This window comes from Gorilla gorilla, chromosome 6 (genome assembly GCF_029281585.2).
Source record: "Gorilla gorilla gorilla isolate KB3781 chromosome 6, NHGRI_mGorGor1-v2.1_pri, whole genome shotgun sequence".
Lineage (NCBI taxonomy): Eukaryota > Metazoa > Chordata > Mammalia > Primates > Hominidae > Gorilla > Gorilla gorilla.
Window position 1 is genome coordinate 85,314,584 of NC_073230.2, and position 14,196 is coordinate 85,328,779.

The following is a 14,196-nucleotide window of genomic DNA, read 5'->3' on the forward strand; positions in this document are numbered from 1 at the left end:
TCTCTACGTGGAAAAAAAAAAAGCCAGACATATTAAATATATGCTGTATGCTTACCTATATTGTGATACCCTACCTTATTTTAACGTGATTGTCTCTTTTAGCTGAGAGAGCTGGACAGGCTCCATTTTAGTTCCTTCACTTGCAGCCCCCTCCCTTAAAGGCATAACTAGTCTAAGCTGACTCCATGCACATCTAGGAATGCACTTACTGATAAGGTATGGAGGCAAGCTGAACCAGCAGCTCTTGGGGACGCGCTCAGTGGATGATACCAAAAGACCCTGCATTTTCTCTTTGTGGTAGTTTGAGCCCCTGCACCTGGAACTGTTTATTTTTCTGTAACTATTTATGTAACCAATTAATCTTTTTACTTTTTCCCTGTTCTGCTTCTGTAAAAATTGTTTCAGCTAAACTCCCCCTCCCCTATTTAGACCACGGTATAAAAAGAAATCTAGCCCCTTCTTCGGGGCCAAAAGAATTTTGAGCTCTAGCCATCTCTCAGTCACCGGCAATAGAGGACTCCTAAATCAGTCTCATGGTGCGGCGTTTCTCTATAACTCGCTCGGTTACAACAATATCAAGACTATATTGTTTAGGGGCCAGGCATGGTGGCTCACGCCTGTAATCCTAGCACTTTGGGAGGTCGAGGCAGGCAGATCGCTGGAGGTCAGGAGTTTGAGACCAGCCTGGCCAACATGGTGAAACCCCGACTCTACTAAAAATACAACATTAGCCGGGTGCAGTGGACGGCGCCTGTAATCTCAGCTACTCAGGAGGCTGAGGTGGGAGAACTGCTTGAACCCGGGAGTCAGAGGTTGCAGTGAGCCGAGATCATGCCACTGCACTCCAGCCTGGGTGACAGAGTGAGATTCTGTCTGAAAAAAACAAACAAAAAAAACAAACAAAAACCCAGACTATATTGTTTAGGGATACTTAGTTGACAAAATAACAGACACAAACAGGACATAATTACCATAAAAATCAGGACCTGGGGTGGGGGTTGGGGGGGAAGATTTAAGTGGAAAGAATGGAGCGGTGACAATGTGTGTCAACCTGGGAGGTGGTGACCCTGGGGTTTGCTTTGTAATTCCTCAAAATGAGCATTTATGTGCTATTCACTTTTCACAGGGCAGAATCTCTGAACTAACATGTTTAAGCAGCTATATGCAAAAAAAAAAAAAGGATAATTTTTATTCTAATTAAAATATTTAAAAATTAGAGACAAGGCGGCCGGGTGCGGTGGCTCAGGCCTGTAATCCCAGCACTTTGGGAAGCCGAGGCGGGCGGATCACAAGTTCAGGAGATCGAGCCCATCCTGGCTAACACAGTGAAACCCTGTCTCTACTAAAAACACACACAAAAAAATTAGCCGGGTGTGGTGGCAGGCGCCTGTAGTCCCAGCTACTCGGGAGGCTGAGACAGGAGAATGGCGTGAACCTGGGAGGCGGAGCTTGCAGTGAGCTGAGATCAGGCCACTGCATTCCAGCCTGGGCGACAGAGCTAGACTCCGACTCAAAAAAAAAAAAAAATAGAGACAAGGATCTAACTATGTTGCTCACGCTGGTCTCAGACTCTCAGGGCTCAAGCAATCCTCCCGCCTCGGTCTCCCAAGGCGCTGAGATTCCAGGCGTGAACCACTGTGCCCAACCAGGAAAAAAAATAAATAAATAAATAAATAAATAAATAAATAAATAAATATATATATATATACACACACACACGTGTATATATTTTTCATACGTGTATATATATATATAACATTTTTGTTTTTTTGAGACACAGTTTCACTCTTGTTGCCCAGGCTCGAGTGCAATGGCTCGATCTCAGCTCACGGCAAACTCCGCCTCCAGGGTTCAAACGATTCTCCTGCCTCAGCCTCCCGAGTGGCTGGGATTACAGGCGCCCGCCACACGCCCGGCTGATTTTTGTATTTTTAGTAGAGACGAGGTTTCAACATGTTGGCCAGGCTGGTCTCGAACTCCTGACCTCAGGTGCTCATGTTTTGTAGACAGCGGGAGCTTCATGAAAAGAAGCCAATGAAAGGCAAGGAAGTGTAGCTGTCTACCTACAGGAAACCAGCCAGGAGCCTCCCTGCAGGGCACCTGTAATCCCAGCTACTTGGGAGGCTGAGGCAGGAGAATCGCTGGAACCCAGGAGGCGGAGGTTGCAGTGAGCTGAGATCGCGCCACTGCAGTCTAGCCTGGGTGACACAGCAAGACTCCGTCTCAAAAAAAAAAAAAAATCAGAAGTGGACTGTAGCCTATAGTGTGTTGCCTAATAAACTTATTTTTAGAGATACTTCTTTCCATTTTCTGTGAGGTCATCTGCAGTTTCACATGGTAGACAGACTTAGGTGAGATTCTTAGCAAGGTAGAATGAAGAGTAAAGAGGTTTATTTCACAAGGGTTTATTGAAGGCCTACGATGTGTTAAATGCTGTAGGAAATACCCACTGATTTCTCTTTCATGGAGGTTTCCTGCCTTCTCTTAACAAGTTATCAATTAAACGGTTTACTGGAAATTGCTAAGTTAATGAACACGCGGGATACATTCTTTGGATGAGCAGACATTGGTTTGGCAGAGGAGGAAGAGGAGAGCGGTTCAGACAGAAACCTGCTTATACACTGTAGTGTCTAAAAGAGCTTGTGATGTTCAGGAAACAATTGTTCACTGCGCTACAATATAGGGGATGGCCAGTTGCAGTGGCTCACACCTGTAATCCTAGTGCTTTGGGAGGCCAAGGAGGGCAGATCACCTGAGTTCAGGAGTTCAAGACAAGCCTGCTCAACATGGTGAAACCCCATCTCTACTAAAAACACAAAAATTAGCCGGGTGTGATGGTGGGTGCCTGTAATCCCAGCTACTTGGGAGGCTGAGACAGGAGAATCGCTTGAACCTGGGAGGCGGAGGCTGCAGTGAGCTGAGATCATGCCGTTGCACTCTAGCCTGCACGACAGGGCGAGCACTCTCAAATAATAATAATAAATAATAATAATAATGGTGATGATGTAGGGGACTTGATGAAGGGAAAGGATTAGAGAGATTCTGAAAAGAAGGTAGTTTTGGGCCCAGTGATGACTAGATTTTAAATTTCATATAGTAGGAAGTGGGGCACTAGTAAATTTTTAAGTAGAAAAATTATTTGACCAGATTTGTGATTTCAAAAATAGCTCTGGTGATAGAGTGGAGGATGGCTTGGAGCAGGGAATAAGGGCAGATAAAACTGTTATAAAACTCTTAAAGCTAGTACAGCAAGAACTTTGAGGGTCTTTGCTAAGACAGCAGCTAGCAGCTTCAATTTGGAGTAGGGTATCAAAGGCAACTGTGTATAAGGAATAGTTATGTAACTGGTACCCAATTTCTGAGATGATTTTGACTTAAACATTGTGTATTTTCCAGCATACTGTTGGTTTTTCTAATTATGTGGGAAATTATGTTGCTTTCACTTTTTTTTTTTTTTTGCTCGTTGCCCAGGCTGGAGTGCAATGCTGCAGTCTCAGCTCACTGCAACCTCTGCCTTCCCGGTTTAAGTGATTCTCCTGCCTCAGCCTCCTGAGTAGCTGGGTTTATAGGCGCCACCATGATGCCTGCCTAATTTTTTGTATTTTTAGTAGAGACAGGGTTTCACCATGTTGGCCAGGATGGTCTCCAACTCCTGACCTCAAGTGATCCGCCTGCCTCTGCCTCCCAAAGTGCTGGGATTACAGGCATGAGCCACCCCACCAGGCCATGCTTTCAGTTTTCAAGAAAGAAGACACCACTGTTGCCAAAGATTTTGGTAATTTGAGAGATACAATGTATGTTTTCTCCATGTGGATCCTAGATAGTAAGGATCTGTTGAATTTGAAGTATCTATCCAGAAGTATTTTGGGTACATGTTTAAGGATTGTAAAACAGTGTTTCTATTTCTGGATATAATAAATGTATTTGTTAATATAATAAATGAACAGATTAGACCCATAAACTATTTACAGTGTTGAGTCATTTCCCACAGTTAAAATCAGGATGAAAATATATAGCTGAATACTTGTTTTGTTTCTTGTAACATTTCTTTAGTACAGAACCTGCTAAGGCCATCAAACCTATCGATCGGAAGTCAGTCCATCAGATTTGCTCTGGGCCAGTGGTACTGAGTCTAAGCACTGCAGTGAAGGAGTTAGTAGAAAACAGTCTGGATGCTGGTGCCACTAATATTGGTAAGTTTGGGAGAGTTTTAAGCCACAAGAAATGATTGTGTGTTGTTGTAGTCAAGAAACATTTGTTATTGAAATAAGACTATCAAGTGTTGATGTAGTAATAAATTATTATTTTTAAGTTAAAGTTAGCACCTATTATGTGCCTAGTACTTAGCTAGGTAGTAATAATAATAACAACAGCTTTTATTGTGTTCTTATGGTGTGCCAGGCAGGTGTTATGCTAAGAATTGCACAGAAATATCTCATTTAATTTGCAGAATAGCTGGGCGTGGTGTTTCACGCCTGCAATCCTAGCCCTTTGAGAGGCCAAGGTGGGGGGATTGCTTGAGGCCAGAGTTCAAGACCAACCTGGCCAACATGGTGAGACCTCATCTCTATTAAAAAAATAAAGCAGGCCGGGTGTGGTGGCTCACACCTGTAATCCCAGCACTTTGGGAGGCCAAGGTGGGTGGATACCTGAGGTCAGCAGTTTGAGACCAGCCTGTCCAAAATGGTGAAACTCTGTCTCTACTAAAAATATAAAAATTAGCCGGACCTGGTGGCAGAAGCCTGTAATCCCAGCTACTTGGGAGGCTGAGGCATGAGAATTGCTTGAACCCGGGAGGCAGAGGTTGCAGTGAGCCGAGATCGTGCCACTGCACACCAGCCTGGGACAGAGCAAGACTCTGTCTCAATAAAAATAAAATAGGCATGGAGTAGTGGCTCACATCTATAATCCCAGCACTTTGGTAGGCAGAGCAGGGCTGATCATTTGAGGTCAGGAGTTCAAGACCAGCCTAACCAACATGGTAAAACCCTGTCTCTACTAAAAATACAAAAATTAGCCAGATGTGATGGTGCATGGCTGTAATCTCAGCTCCTCGGGAGGCTGAGGGAGGAGAATTGCTTGAACCTCGGAGGTGGAGGTTGCAGTGAGCCAAGATCAGATCATGCCACTGCATTCCAGCCTGGGTGACAAGAGCAAAACTCCATCTCAAAAAAAAAAAAAACAAGAAAAAAAAGAAAATAACAAAATAAAATAAACCTAAAAAATTATTAATCAGCTGAGTAACTTTATGAGATAGAACTTAGTATCTTCATTTTACAGATGATGAAATTAAGGAACAGGAAATTTCCTTTTTTTGATATTATAAAGCTAATAAAATAGGATCCAGGAAGTCTGATTCCAGAACCAGTTGTCTTTTTTTTTTTTTTTTTTTTTTTGAGATGGAGTTTCGCTCTTGTTGCCCAGGCTATAGTGCAATGGCACGATCTTGGCTCACCGCAACCTGTGCCTCCCGGGTTGAAGCAATTCTGCCTCAGCCTTACGAGCAGCTGGGATTACAGGCATGCACCACCACGCCCGGCTAATTTTGTATTTTTAGTAGAGACAGGGTTTCTCCACGTTGGTCAGGCTAGTCTGCAACTCCTGACCTCAGGTGATCTGCTCACTTTGGCCTCCCAAAGTGCTGGAATTACAGGCATGAACAACCGTGCCTGCCCCCCTTTCTCCTTACTGGGTATGTTAAAATTATTTCTTTCAAAAGAAAAGGCTGGTCAAAGTGCAACGGTGTTAACCACTAATTGATCACAACCAGTTACAGATTTTTTTGTTCCTTCTCCACTCCAACTGCTTCATTTGACTAGCCTATGGACAAAAAAAAAAAAAAGAGGAAAGAAAAAGCTAAACTATTTAATCTGGGCTAGTAAATGGCCAGAAAGGGCTTTATAAAAATGAAATATACAAAATGATACTCGTACGTTTAACTAAAGGTATAGTTATGACTCTTCAATTTGCATATGTTATAAATAATATCAATATAAAAGCTTATATATAGCATGGGTCCATTTTTTTTTTTTTTTCTTTTTGAGACGGAGTCTCACTGTCTCCCAGGCTGGAGTGCAGTGGCGCGATCTCGGTCACTGCAAGCTCCGCCCCCCGGGTTCATGCCATTCTAGCATGGGTCCATTTTTAATAAATACATAAATATTTAAACTTTCTAGATCTAAAGCTTAAGGACTATGGAGTGGATCTCATTGAAGTTTCAGACAATGGATGTGGGGTAGAAGAAGAAAACTTTGAAGGCTTAAGTAAGTTAACTTTTTCTAATCCTATTATAAAATAATTGGGCCACATGTCTCAGAATTTTGAGTAACACTGTCTTGGGAAAGGCAAAAACAGTTTTTTAAGCCAGTTACTAGATATCATGTATATCCGTTGTTTTAGCACTTGAGGTATCTTAGTCCTTACTTTACAGTCTCTTTCAGCTCTGAAACATCACACATGTAAGATTCAAGAGTTTGCCGACCTAAGTGAGGTTGAAACTTTTGGCTTTCAAGGGGAAGCTCTGAGCTCACTGTGTGCACTGAGGTGATACAATGTTTTTATCCATTCACTTGACCCCTTAGAAAAACCTCTCAGAAAGTTAATTGGAATCGTTATTATTTACAATTTTCTATCTCGGTATCTCAGCTTCTAGCTTCTGAATTCTGTTTGGTCTCACTGCCAGTCTAAGTCCTAGTACTTCTGAAATGTGGGAAATAAATGAATGAAATGAAGCAAATAGTATTGTTAAAAAAAAAGGTTACCCTTATTAGAACAGTAACTTCTCAATTTTAACATAACATATAGGTAATAAATGATAGTTACCATTGCTTTTCATCATCAAATTTTAGGGAAACATTTCACCAAAGCACTATTTAATTATAGCACAGATACTAAATTTTTATAATTATATTTAAATATATATACATATATATGTGTGTATATATATACACATATATATGTGTGTGTGTATATATATGTGTGTGTGTATATATATATATATTTTTTTTTTTTTTTTAAACAGAGTCTCACTCTGTCACCCAGGCTGGAGTGCAGTGGCACAGTCTCAGCTCACTGCAATCTCTGCCTCCCAGGTTCAAGTGATTCTCATGCCTCAGCCTCCTGAAGAGCTGGGACTATAGCGTGCACCACCACTCCTGGCTAATTTTTGTATTTTTAGTAGAGATGGGGTTTTGCCATGTTGCCCAGGCTGGTCTGGAACTCCAGGCCTCAAGTGATCTGCGCTCCTCGGCCTCCCAAAGTGCTGGAATTACAGGCATGAGCCACCGCACCCTGCCCTACATATACATTTTAATTATAATATCTTTCGGATTCTTTAAAAATTTTAAAAATTTTTTTTAGTTCTTTAAAAAATTCTTTAAAACAATTTTATTTGAAGAGTAATAACAAAACAAATCTCTATTTGTGAATAAATAAACCTTGAGATCATTTATGGTTTTGCAATTCAACCTGAAAAATGAAATCAAAGCTTTTATCAAAACAAAGCATGTTTAGTGCTCTCTGTCTCACTGTCTTTTAGATGCCAAACCTTAGATTTTATGATGACTCCTCAACCGTTTAGATCTTGGTTATCTCAGAGGGATCATCAGCTTTTTAAGAAAGTTTTGAGAGAAAAGCAAGTGAAGAAAAGCATAGTCAATGCTCAACATCACGGGTCTCTCACTGAACACAGCACGCCTGGTATTCTCTCACAGCGATGTCACCATTTCTACCTGCCACGCATCGGTGAAGGTTGGGACTCGACTGGTGTTTGATCACGATGGGAAAATCATCCAGAAAACCCCCTACCCCCACCCCAGAGGGACCACAGTCAGCGTGAAGCAGTTATTTTCTACACTACCTGTGCGCCATAAGGAATTTCAAAGGAATATTAAGAAGGTACAGTAAATTAATCCTGGTTTTCAAGAGTATTGGTTAATGCACATGAGCAAAAGATTTACTAAAGATGTTTATTCTTCAGTTGATTCTCTTCCCATAATCTATTGAGAAATGCTTTATTTGCATTTCTCGTTAAAGACTTAACATTAAAGATTTAACTTTAGGGTGATTTACTTTTTTCTTTTCATCACATAGTGTTTATTAGGACTGGGCAACATAGTGAGACTCTGTTTCTATGAAAAATTAAAAAAAAAATTGACTGGGCATGGTGGCATCCACCTGTAGTTCCAGCTACTTGGGAAGCTGAAGTGGGAGATTCACTTGAGCCCAGAAACTTGAGGCTGCAGTGAGCTATGATTGCGCCACTGTATTTCAGGCTGGGAGACAGAGTAAAATCCTGTCTGGAAAAATATATATACATATATATTTTTTATTTTTATTTTTTATTTTCATCTTTTTTTGAGATGGAGTCTCACTTTGGCGCCCTGGCTGGAGTGCAGTGGCATGATCTCGATTCACTGCAACCTCCACCTCCCGAGTTTAAGCGATTCACCTGCCTCAGCCTTCTGAATAGCTGGGATTACAGGCGCGCACCACCACACCTGGCTCATTTTTGTATTTTTAGCAGAGACGGGGTTTCACCATGTTGTCCAGGCTGGCCAGGCTGGTCTCGAATTCCTGACCTCAGGTGATCCGCCCACCTCGGCCTCTCAAAGTGCTGGGATTATAGGCGTGAGCCACCATGCCTGCCTTATGTACTTATATTTTAATGAGACTATTTCTCTCGGTTTTCTGATAAATGAGTTACTGGAACCCTTATGAATCTGAATGCAAAAGAAACAGCTAAATGTTATGTAATTGTTGTGTTTAAAAACCAGATTATAAAACTATCTGTATTATATGATTACAGTTTTATAAAAACAAAACAACGGCCTAAATGTGTATAGTATAAAGGCTGGAAGAGTCAGCACTTTCATGTTCTCAGCGGTTATCCTTGGATGTGAGATCTCATGCACTTTTTGCTCTCTTCTTTGTGCCTTTCCATTTTGTATGTGTATTTTTTACAATCTAAAAAGTTACTTAAACATATGCAGCTAAAAACTTTTTTTACTCGTAAAGCATTTGGTGCTAATTTTAACTGTTCTTTTTTTAGACAGAGTCTTCTCACTCTGTCGCCCAGGCTGGAGTGCAGTGGTGTGATCTTGGCTCACTGCAACCTCTACCTCCTGGGTTCAAGTGATTCTCCTGCCTCAGTCTCCCAAGTAGCTGGGATTATAGGTATGTGTCACCATGACCAGCTAATTTTTGTATTTTTAGTAGAGATAGGGTTTCACCATGTTGGCCAGGCTGGTCTTGCACCCCTGACCTCAAGTGATCTGCCTGCCTCAGCCTCCCAAAGTGCTGGGATTACAGGCATGAGCCACCACGCGTGGCCTTTTTTTTAAAGCTTTTTTGTAAGTCAGCTAGCAAGAACACAGGAAGAAATACTCAAATCTCCCTTACCCAGCTGGGGGCTATGTCAGGTTTTATAAGCATAGGGTAATGAGTTGTGATTTGATTGGATCTTGCAATAAAGTAATGCTGGGAGGTGTGATCTGACTGGATCCTGCCATGGGGTGACACCAAAACTCAATCTGATTGGATCCTGGCTCCTGCCATGGAGTGTCCAGTTCTTAAATCAGTCTCAGCTCTTTAGGCCGAGCTTTTAGTTTCCACTCCGTGGTTGCATGCTTGGTTAACCTGGGCATGCACAGGGTACATGCCCTTCAACCTGTGGGTCCATGGCAATTGAAAAACAACTGACAACCTCATTACATAAAAGTTGAACTGAGCCGGGTGCAGTGACTCACGCCTGTAATCCCAGCACTTTGGGAGGCCAAGGCAGGTGGAGGTCAGGACTTCAAGACCAGCCTGGCCAAAATGGTAAAACCCCGTCTCTACTAAAAATATAAATATTAGCCAGGTGTGGTGGTGCACCCTTATAATCCCAGCTATCTGGAGGCTGAGGCAGCAGAATCACTTGAACCTAGGAGGTGGAGGTTGCAGTGAGCTGAGTTCATACCATTGCACTCCAGCCTGGGTGACAAGAGTGAAACTCCGTCAAAAAAAAAAAAAAAGTTGAACCAGATTTGGTCTGATGCAGTTACAGATCTACAAACCTCAGCGCCACCCTCCTGCCAACACCTTCCACTCCTCATTCTTGAGGGATTAGGGATGGAGGTCATGCTTCTGCTTCGACTTCATGCTGAGCAGGGCACTGAGTCCCCTAAAGTGAAAGGAATGAAACTCCTGGGCTTCTGAGTTCAAATGAGTTCTGGGGTCACCCGGAGTAGCTTGAAGGGCTGGTATTGTTGTAATACAAGCTGAAGGTGGAAGTGTTGGAGCCTGGAGGACAAACAGCTCACCATCCATTTAAATAAATAGGACCAAAAAGTAACAGAACAGTGGCCACGAGGGGCCCCAACAGAGGAAGAAACCAGGTGAGGTGCAGTATAGTGGACTCGACTGCCTTCTAAATCTCAGTTGTTGGCCGGGTGCAGTGGCTCACGCCTATAATTCCAGCAAAAGAAAACCCGAGGCAGGGTGATCACGAGGTCAGGAGTTCAAGACCAGCCTGGCAAACATGGTGAAGCCCTGTCTCTACTAAAAATAGAAAAATTAGCTAGGCATGGTGGCATGTGCTGTAGTCCCAGCTACTCGGGAGGCTGAGGCAGGAGAATCGCTTGAACCCGGGAGGCGGAGGTTGCAGTGAGCCGAGATTGTGCCACTGCACTCCAGCCTAGGTAACAGAGCAGGACTCCATCTCAGTCAATCAATCAATCAATCAATCTCAGCGGTTGAACTACCCTTGACATGGTTCAGCTCTGTATCCACACCCAAATCTCATGTCAAATTGTAATTCCCAGTGTTGTGGGAGGGACCTGGTGGGAGGTGATTGGCTCATGGGGGCCGACTTCCCCCTTGCTGTTCTCGTGATATTGAGTGAGCGCTTGTGGGATCTGGTTGTTTCAAAGCGTGCAGCCCTCCCACTTCACTCTCTCTGTCTCTCCTGCTCCAACATGGCCAGACATGCCTGCTTCCCCTTCGCCTTCTGCCGTGATTGTCAGTTTCCTGAGGCCTCCCCAGCCATGCTTCCTGTACAGCCTGCAGAACTGTGAGTCAATTAAACCTCTTTTCTTCATAAATTACCCAGTTTCTCATAGTTCTTTATAGCAGTGTGAAAACAGACTAATGGCCCTTCTGGTTGAAGGAATGCAGCCATTCTGCTTGTTTGACTATGTCCTTTCTATTCATCTCTATTTCCTGGGAGGTGTTTATCCAAGTGCACTAGGAGGTATTGGTGACCGCACAGTCCCCTCAGTGTTCTGCTAGTAAATAGTTGAAGGTTGATCATTGATCTCCTGCGTTTTCAGTCTGGCATAGAAAAGCCCCCGTGCAACTGGTAAAGGTATCAATAAGCACCAGGAGGTATCTAAATCCACCAGGAGCCATAGGCATCACGTTGACGTCCATTTACCAGTCTTCCCTGGCAAGATTCTTCTGAATTGTGCTGCCTTGGCCAAAAGAGGTATGGGAGGCGCTGGGCGCAGTGGCTTGTGCCTGTAATCCCAACATTTTGGGAAACCAATTCAGGTGGATCATTAGAGGTCAGGGGTTCAAGACCATCCTGGCCAACATGGTGACATCCCATCTCTACTAAAAATACAATAAGTTAGCTGGGTTTGGTGTTGGGTGCCTGTAATCCCAGCTACTCGAGAGGCTGAGGCAGGATAATCGCTTGAACCTGGGAGGAGGAGGTGGCAGTGAGCTGAGATGGTGCCATTGCACTCCAGCGTGGGCAACAAGAGTGAAACGTCGTCTCAAAAAATAAAAAAAAAGTCTGGGCGTGATGGCTCACACCTGTAATCCCAGCACTTTGGGAGGCCAAGACGGGTGGATCACGAGGTCAGGAGTTCAAGACCAGCCTGGCCTAGATGGTGAAACCCTGTCTCTACTAAAAATACAAATATTAGCTGGGCATGGTGGCATGCACCTGTAATCTCAGCTACTCAGAAGTCTGATGCAGGAGAATTGCTAAAACCCAGGAGGGAGAGGTTACATTGAGCCGAGATTGCACCACTGCACTCTAGCCTGGGCGACAGAGCAAGACTCCATCTCGAAAGAAAGAAAGAGAAAGGAAATTCCCCAGGGAAGTACCTCGGCTTATTTCATAAACAGGTACTGAAGGAAGCAGAGACATGTGGAGGATTTCCCCACCTCATGCAGCTATTTGGGCCGTGGCATCTGAAATTTATTATTTCAGAGTCACCCCTTTGATGACCTTAGCAGTGAACTGCAGTCATCTGTTCAGGCCTCTCCATGGCCCTCGTCAATGCCGGTATTTCTGTCTGTTGCACATTTGATTTCCTTGTTGTTGGCATTTAGAAGGCCCCCCGTTTCCCAGATCACACCACGGGCATGGACCACAGAGATTGCATCTTGTGAGTCTGTAGAAATGGTCAAGGCCTTGTCCTCTCTTAGGTCCAGAGCTCAGGTTAATGCAGATTTTCCCGGCCATCTGTGCTGAAGTCCCTGTGGGGAGGCTCCTGGCTGGTTTCCTGTAGGTAGACAGCTACACGTCCTGCCCTTCATTGGCTTCTTTTCATGAAGCTCCTGCCATCTACAAAACATGTCTCCCTTCTTGAATCACATCTCTGTTATTGAAACTCTAGAAGTCGACCGGGCATGGTGGCTATGCCTATAATCCCAGCATTTTGGGATGCCAAGGCGGGTGGATCACCTGAGGTCAGGAGTTCAAGACCAGCCTGGCCAACATGGCGAAACCCCGTCTCTAATACAGATACAAAAATTAGCCAAGCATGGTGGCCACTGTACTCCAGCCTGGGCGACAGAGCAAGACTCCGTCTCAAAAAAAAAAAAAAAAAAAGAGAAACTATCATGCTTTTCTGCATTCTGTGAATTGTTTTAGTGAGTTATCAAACTTGAGGGCATGGTGGGAACCTCCAAATTTGCAGCCAGTTGGTGAGAAGTGTATGTGGTCTGAGGACACCCAAGCCTGCAGGTGTGTCTAAAGCGATGGCAGCCTAGTGGGGGCTGGTGGCCTTAACCTGTGGCATTTGAGGTAACATCAGGGAGTTGACATCAGAATTGCATCACATAGGCTGGGCGCGGTGGCTCACGCCTGTAATCCTAGCACTTTGGGAGGCCAAGGCAGGCAGATCACGAGGTCAGGAGATCAAGACCATCCTGGCTAACACAGTGAAACCCCGTCTCTACTAAAAATACAAAAAATTAGCCAGGCATGGTGGCGGGCGCCTGTAGTCCCAGCTACTCGGGAGGCTGAGGCAGGAGAATGGCGTGAACCCGGGAGGCGGAGCTTGCATTGAGCCAAGATCACGCCACCGCACTCCAGCCTGGGTGACAGAGCGAGACTCCATCCCCCCCCCCCAAAAAAAAGACAAAAAACAGAATTGTGTCACACAGGCCAGATGCAGTGGCTCATGCTTATAATCCCAGCAATTTGAAAGGCAAGGTAGGAGGATCGCTTGAGCTTGAGTCTGAGGCCGCAGTGAGCTATGACCACACCACTGCACCCCAGTCTGGGTGACAGCGCAAGACCCCAACTCCAAAAAGAAAAGAGAAAAATCACAAAGAATTGCATGGCAGAGTGCCTGTCTTTCACAGCTTTAACTGCTGCAGGAACTTTCTTTTTTTTTTTTTTTGAGAGGGGGTGAGGAGACACAATGTCTGCTAGTGATTCTCCTGCCTCAGCCTCCCAAATAGCTGGGATTATAGGCGTGCATCACCACGCCTGCCTAATTTTTGTATTTTTAGTAGAGACAGTGTTTCACCATGTTGGCCAGGCTGGTCTCAAACTCCTGCTGGGATCATGGGCGTGAGCCACCATGCCCGGCCACCTTTAGAGTTTTCTTACCACCTGGTTTTCCTCTCTCAATATCTTTCTCTCATTTACTGCCTTAAAACTCTAGCTTGGCATCTGGGCGCAGTAGCTCATGCCTGTAATCCCAGCACTTTGGGAGGCCGAGGTGGGTGGATCACTTGAAGTCAGGAGTTCGAGACCAGCCTGGCCAACATGGTGAAACCTTGTCTCTACTATTTTTACAAAAGTTAGTCGGATGTACAGACGGGTGCCTGTAGTCCCAGCTGCTTGGGAGGCTGAGGCAGGAGAATTTGTTTGAACCCAGAGGTGAAAGTTGCAGGGAGCCGAGGTTGTGCCACTTCACTCCAGCCTGGGAGACAGAGCAAGACTCTGTCTCCAAAACAAACAAACAAACAAAA

The 14,196-nt window shown here is 44.3% G+C and overlaps 1 protein-coding gene across 6 annotated transcripts in view; it reads left to right on the forward strand.

Annotated features, from left to right (window-relative positions):
* LOC115933217 (putative postmeiotic segregation increased 2-like protein 3) overlaps positions 1 to 14,196 on the forward strand; it is a 38,804-nt gene that overhangs the window by 22,870 nt on the left and 1,738 nt on the right. For 4 of the 6 annotated variants that reach the window (XM_055392880.2, XM_063708206.1, XM_055392878.2 and 1 more), the window contains 6 exons: positions 4,059 to 4,193; positions 6,177 to 6,263; positions 6,441 to 6,543; positions 7,713 to 7,896; positions 9,050 to 9,174; positions 10,964 to 11,023. In XM_055392880.2, coding sequence (XP_055248855.1) covers positions 4,059 to 4,193; positions 6,177 to 6,263; positions 6,441 to 6,543; positions 7,713 to 7,896; positions 9,050 to 9,136 — 596 coding nt within the window. In that variant the 3' untranslated portion in view covers positions 9,137 to 9,174; positions 10,964 to 11,023. Of the gene's footprint in view, positions 1 to 4,058; positions 4,194 to 6,176; positions 6,264 to 6,440; positions 6,544 to 7,537; positions 7,897 to 9,049; positions 9,175 to 10,963; positions 11,051 to 14,196 lie in introns of those variants that run through there. The other 2 variants (XR_010134475.1, XR_008681434.2) reach the window with 2 other exon arrangements.